General features: G+C 28.8%; 1 protein-coding gene across 3 annotated transcripts in view; it reads right to left on the bottom strand.

Moving 5' to 3' along the window:
- Window positions 1-3040: 3040 nt before the first annotated feature.
- The window catches only part of LOC102589773 (uncharacterized), an 11052-nt gene continuing 7012 nt past the window's right edge, over window positions 3041-7080 (bottom strand). Inside the window, exons 1-4 of one of the 3 annotated variants that reach the window (XM_015305690.1) lie at window positions 6217-7074; window positions 6107-6127; window positions 5993-6025; window positions 3041-3211 (exon numbers count right to left, since the gene is read on the bottom strand). In XM_015305690.1, the coding sequence (XP_015161176.1) occupies window positions 3171-3211; window positions 5993-6025; window positions 6107-6127; window positions 6217-7063 (942 nt within the window). In that variant the 5' untranslated portion in view covers window positions 7064-7074 and the 3' untranslated portion in view covers window positions 3041-3170. Of the gene's footprint in view, window positions 3212-5810; window positions 6026-6106; window positions 6128-6216; window positions 7075-7080 lie in introns of those variants that run through there. The other 2 variants (XM_006367759.2, XM_015305689.1) reach the window with 2 other exon arrangements.

Here is a 7080-nt window from a genome sequence, read left to right as displayed (position 1 = left end):
ATATATATTGCTTGTGTCTTATTGCTTTATATTGAGTTCAGTTATTCAAGAGTCGAGTATCTTTGAGTTGAGTATATATCTTTGAGTTGAGTATCTGTCTCTGAGTCCAGTAACTATCTTCTGAGTTGAGTAAGTTTGAGTAGTTTTGAATATTCCTTGAGTTGAGAAAGTTTGAAAAGAGGTAAGTTATCCAGTTTATTCCAGTTTTTCTTCTAGCCTATGTTGTTTAGCTTTCCAGCTTACATACTCGTACATTCCACGTACTGAGCCATTTGGCCTGCATCTCTTATGATGCAGACACAGGTATTCAAGATCATCAACGGGAGATTCGTTGATACATCCGGGAGTTCCAGTTAGCTATGACAAGCCTCATTTCTTCTGGAGGATTTCATTTACCTTTCAGTTGTATCAGTTGTTAGGAGGTCGTGGGTCTTGTCTCGGCTTCCATCTTTATCAGTTAGAGGCTTCATAGATAGACAGTAGAGTTTTAGAAGTCTTTTCATTTATTTTGTTAAATGTTTTGAAGACTAAAGTTGCCTTTTATGGCGAGTTGTATATATATTCTATTATACAAAGTTTTTTTTTGAGTTAAAGATTTGTAAAGTTGAATTTATAAACTCTTATTTAGTTTTAAGCTCTTGTATGCTTAAGTTAGTCTTCTGCTTGGAGTCAGCCAGGATGAGGGTTCGCTTGGGGACCAGCAATGGTCTTGGAGTGCCGGCCACGTCCAGGGTGTAGGCTCGGGGCGTGACACAATTAATCCACTCAAGCACAATGATTTGTAAAATTATGAGAAATATTAATCGACAATCGCATATGAAAATAACAATTTATGAATATCAATATCAGACACCAAATCAACAAGAAAAAATGCTTTATATACCATGATTGTGTGTTGTGTGCATGCTTAAATTGAGTGACCTGTGGCTAGATCAGAAATATATTTTGCCAAATTTGTTGGGCATCAACTTTAAATTTGTAGGGCAACTCATGTGGGAGAAACATGTTATATAAGTTCTTTATTGGTAGACAGATTTGACACTTAGCAAATATATATTAACAAGTTTAAGTTATATAAGATATAACGAATTATTTTCATCATTAAAAGAGTTTGTTGAAGTAGAGGGTATCTAAAATTTTAAGTTTTTTGAGCTCCTATAATTAATAACTTCAAGTTAATATACGATAATGAATGATTTCATAATTGAATATTTAAAGATAGACTTGTAGTTCCTATAATAACTTCAAGTTGACATGCGGTAACAATTAAAATAATATAAAATGTTTAATACTTGAGCAAAAATTATTAAATTTTGTGAATCCGCATGCAACATGTTGGATCCGCCCAAGGTTTAAGTATTTTAACGTAAAGTAGTCAAGGAAAAAAACTATAAAAACGAAAATATAATTTTATAAATAAATATTGAACTTGAATTTCACAATAAACTTGTATATAAAGAAAAAGAAAAAGAAACAGCTTGATGAAAATGCTATGATAAAACCACAAAATCTCTTGAAGTTTTGAATTTTTATAATAGTTTTAAATTAATATATGATAATAATTAAGTTTATAACTAAATATTTATAGATAATTAAATTTTTCTATTAATAGACTTGTACGTTAATTTTTTTTTAAAAAAGACATTGAGTATTTTAAGGTAGAAGTTTTTTTAAAAAAAGTTATAAAGAAAAAAAGGAAATACATTTTTTTATATGAATATTGAACTTGAAATTTCACAGTAAACTTGTACATATATAAAAGAATAATTAGATGAACATATTATAATAAGACTACAATTCTCTTGATTTTTTTATATTTTTTTTACAAAAATGTTTTAAAGCATTTTATTAAAATTTAATTTTAAGCATCAATTTTACCTACCTTAAATTTGGAGCCTTGCAACTTAAATAGTGGTCCATGCCTAATACCATAAATCACAAATGGGTCATCCTATTAATATTATTTAAATTTTAATATACTGGATAAATTTATAATTTTTCTATATTTAATATAATTTAATCATTGTAACAACAATAAATACTCTCGCCTCGTAAGTAGTAACACTCTCTCTCCTTAAAAAAAAACAAAAAACTAACACATGACTTTCTACGTGAATAAAATATGTCATATTAACAAAAATTAAATAATAAATTATTAATTAAAAAATGAAGATTAAAGTATTACTATTTCAAAAAAAATTAATTATTTTTCTTACCCCACTCCATTGCCTCCCCCCCCCCCAAACCACCCACTCATTCCCAAACAAAATTGATATTATTTTATTTTTAAAAAATAAAAATTATACCCCCACCTTATTTTACCCTTCGCTCTTAATTTATTTATTTATTTTATATTTTTGTCATTTTGTGTTAAATATGTACTTCTATTTTATGGAATTTTTTTCTACCTATGTACTGAATATAACATTAATAAAAGATTTTTTTTTAGAAAGGTCTTGCAGCAGCAAGTAATAAGAAATAATTTCCTAAAAATATGTATATATCTAACACAAAACTAGAAAAAAAATTGGAGTTATCTTTTTTAAAATAAAATAAAATCTAAATTATTATTGGAAGGAGAGGAAATTAAATACTTTTACAAAAGAAATTCAAACGAAAAAGGGGGGGGGGGGGGGGGGGGGGGGGGGGGGGGGGGGGGGGGGGGGGGGGGGGGGGGGGGGGGGGGGGGGGGGGGGGGGTACGGTGAGAGAGAGGAAGTGGTGGAGTGGAATAAGAAAAATATTTTACATTTTATTTAATAAAAAATATTATTTGTTGGGGATAATAATTCTTTAATCTTTAACTTTAACTAATACTAATAATTTATTTAATTTTTGTTAAGGTGAAATATTTTGTCCATGTGGAGTGTGATTTTACAATTTTTTTAAAATAAAAGAGAAAGTGTAGTACACATACCATGAAAAGAGTCTAATAAAATACAGAAATGTGCTTCTCAAACTAATAAGTAATAGTTTAAGTATGAAACTCTCATTCTCAATAATTCAGGTATGAAATTAAAAAAAAAATAAAAAATTTAGGTGTATTTTTAAACACTTATCTCAATACGGAATAATAACTAGGATAGATGAATAACCTAAAGTTACATGAGTTACGAGATATAAAGAAGTGGAACAATGAATGAATGAATTAAAAATAGTGAATAATGGATTTCAATAGAGAAGTAATGGTGATGGTTGACCATTACCAAGATCTGCGATTAAACAAAATGGGCAATTAATGAGCATTGATTCCAATAGTAATTAGGTACACAATGCCTAATGTTCTTATGGAAAATGCAGCACAAAGAATTATAGTTTGGACTTTAATATAATATTAAAAGGAAAATTAAATAATTAAATGACTTAGATAATATAATTTTTAAGAATTTCTATCATTTAAATTAATTATAAAAAATCTCTTTTTTTTCTCTCTTACCATTCGTATACTTCACTCCAGCTCTATCAGATACATTATAACTTTATTTGTGTACAATGTATTTGGTACAAATGTTATTACTGATACATAACTATAATTATTTCAAACCTAAATTGGTATGAATCTAATTTATAATTATGTATATGATACATAACTTATGTATCGTTTGTTATGTCTGGGCGAAGAAATAATGTATTCGCAAGTTCTGAAAAAAATCAAAATTATTATAATTTGAAAAACTTTTGAGATAACATGCAATTAGCGTCCAAATTGTTGCAAATTTTATATGTTATACTTATTAAAATGTTACACTAACAATCGCTCTCACAAAGATGTGGATATTATCAAATCTGGCCTTACACCAACCCTTTTTTTTTTTTTTTTGGGAGTTATTCAGCCAAACCAAGAGGTTAGGAACTTATTAATATCACCATAATTAATATTAGTATCAAAATTATGGCAAAAGAAGGACCACACTTGCTTAACAATTAAAATTTTGCCAAAAAAGTGCAAGGGCTATTATATCTCTTGTTAATAGTTGCTACAACCTAAACATCTTAACTTTGCATTTCTGATAGAATTTGGCAAGAAATTTTAAAAATTTATAATATTTTTTTATTTTAAAATATACTGATTTTTTTTAAAAAATTTAATTAAAAGATATTAAAATTAAAAGGGTAAAAATGTTCAAAAAAATAAAATAACATAGGTAAGATACCATTCTGGCAAACTTTTCTGTCCAAAAGAATTTTTCCTAATTATATTTACTTTCTTCAAGAAAGAGCTAGAAAAACACAAATAAAAGTTGAAAAAGTATTGTATTATAAATAGGGCATATCACAGTATTGTTGAGACATTCGGATCATGAATTTCAGAAACTGAATACAAAAATACAGTGTAAAACGATCTAGTTTTCAATTTTTTTTTTTTATTAAAGGTAGAATCATAAGATTCAAAATAATATATAAGATAATAAATTTTCAATTATATTTTTTATTATCTACCAAACTAGACCAAAAAAAATAATTTACATACTCGAAGTTTTTATTTCTAGAAAGATCCCTAATCCCCATGCTGAGGAGTGCACCTCGCCAAATGATCTTATGGACCACGCATCCCATTTTTTAATCTTCTGAAGATAAAAGTCATTCCCCAGAGATAAGGTTGACACACCCTTTTTGTCTTTTTCTTAATAATAAAGTATTTTATGACTAATTTAATATGTGTGGGTAATCAATTACGACACGTTAATACTTAATAGATTCACTATATATATATGAGTAAATTTTAGGAATAACAAATATAAAAATTATATTATTGTTTTATAGCTATAATTTTGATATTTGTGCTCATATTTACTATGGAGAATTGATTTGTATAGATCACGAACATCTGATTTGTATAAAATCGTAGCAATTTGTAAAAATCAGACGTCTATGTCTAAAAAAATTGTGTTTTTATATGAATATAATAAAGCCATAAAATAATATACAATACGTACTCAACCAGCTCACAACCAAGTTGAGCACCCAATAATCTATTTACAATGTACTCTTTACGTACTTTATTCGTATCAATTTATATGATATATAATTTGCATTGACATAAAATTTAAGAACAAAACTAAAAATATACATACGAGATTTTTTTACAAATTTACCTAAAAGCAGTTCTTTTTAAAGATAATGATACAAAACATACTTGAATTATCCCTTTTTTCGCAAGTTTCATATCCCAGTTATCATCTATTTCCTTTTTCCTATCTAAACTATCATCATCCATGTACTAAAAAGATACACATTAACTATCTGTTGTTCCCTTTTGCTATTCAAAAGATAATGATTAATCCAAATAGTAAATATGAATAACTGATAGTTAAGATGTATTTTATATGATGATAATTAAGAAAAAAAAATGAAACATTAATAACTAAGGTATGATATTGACTTAAAAAACCTCTAATTCAAATATTTTTCGACCATTAACTATTCTTTTAATCTACTTAATTATAGTCTTATAGATTCTCTCTCTACGCACTAGTAAAAGTTTTTATTACCTATAAAGTCACCTTCTTTAAATGTGCCTAAATTTTCTAAAACAAACAATCACACAAGTCGTCACTTTGCATTAAATTTGGCTAGAAGTCTACATCCAATTATTCTATAAATAAAAGATGGCTACCAATTACTTACTACTTTACTTCGGGTAACTATTATCTTAGATTTAAATTTTATTTGTACACGTAGTCAACTTTTTATCACATTTTCGTTTAATAAATAAAGTTATGTTTTCAGAAATATTGCTATTAACAGCTTTCTATACTTAACACTATAAGGTACACAATCTTTACTTATATCATCATGACGTATAAAGGATTCGAAGAAATTAGTTATTTCTATTAACATCTTTACTAATAATTTTGTATTTCGAATTTTTGTGTCGTGCTCACTTTTATGCTAGTGAGGCCATTTAAACACATGATCAATGGAATGATAAGTTTTGTGCAGCCAAATAACATACAGTTTAATGAAGGGATATATAAGTAATAAGAGCTTACTCGGGAAAAGCTGAAGTAGCAACAGAATGCTCCCTGGTTTGATTAAAGTGCAAAATAGTTAGAATGAGAGATCAATGGAGAATTAAAAGCATATGTAGAGAAAAGTTTACTCACAGAGAATCATTAAAGCAACACCTACAAAGACATGAAGAAATCAAATTGTAGTGAGTGAATCCATTGTTTTCCTAATAAAGGAGAAAATCATATATAGTTGAAGTCGTTACTTGTCCTTTCTCTGAATCTCCAATACGGATAAGAGAGCTCAAAGCCATAAAGGATTGCTTGATGAAAATCAGAAAGGGAAATGTTGTTCTCTGCATCTTTAATATTAGGCCATGAGGTAAAGCCTATAAATTCTGCTCTGCATCCATCACTCACTTCAGAGACATTCATTTCTCCAATCTTTAAATAAGTGTATCTGCTTAATTTGCAGCCACTAATATCCACAAATGTCGAAGAATTATTAACAGCAAACGGACAGTTGAACATGAAGATGGGCTCAGCTATTGTTTTATAATATCCATTAGTATACGTATATGATTGAAAGATTCTATTGTATTGGTAGAAATTAAGCTGAGGTCTGAAAGAACATAGATCATCTTGTCCTTGTGTTTGTAAAGTCGGATCAACCAGGTGAATTGTCCGATTATCATAGCTGATGCCTTGAACGTGCAACTTTTTGGAGAATAACCATATAACTGTTTGGTTACCTTCACAAGCTAATTCAAATTCTTGATCTTCTCCGCAATATTCTGGATCGGTGTTTAAACGAAAAGGGTAGCTTATGTTACGGATATCGCCACAAGCAGAAGGAGGACAGTAGTATTTGCTCTTCCGAGCATGGCATGTTTGCAGAAAGATGATTTGAAGGATTAATGTAAAGTATTTAAGCTGAGAGTTTCCTTTAGACATTTGTGTATTACTCAGGTTCAGCTGAGACTTCACAATTATTGTTGAGTAAATGCAATTATTGAAGCTTTGTGGACGAAGGGCCCTCATGAGGAAGACTTTGACGTTTACCAATTTGTTAGTGAGGGTGAGGGAGATGGATATGTCATGTTTCCCCCACATGCCAAACACACCTTTTG

This window comes from Solanum tuberosum, unplaced genomic scaffold, assembly GCF_000226075.1.
Source record: "Solanum tuberosum cultivar DM 1-3 516 R44 unplaced genomic scaffold, SolTub_3.0 scf00863, whole genome shotgun sequence".
NCBI lineage: Eukaryota > Viridiplantae > Streptophyta > Magnoliopsida > Solanales > Solanaceae > Solanum > Solanum tuberosum.
This window is presented reverse-complemented; position numbering and strand designations above follow the sequence as displayed.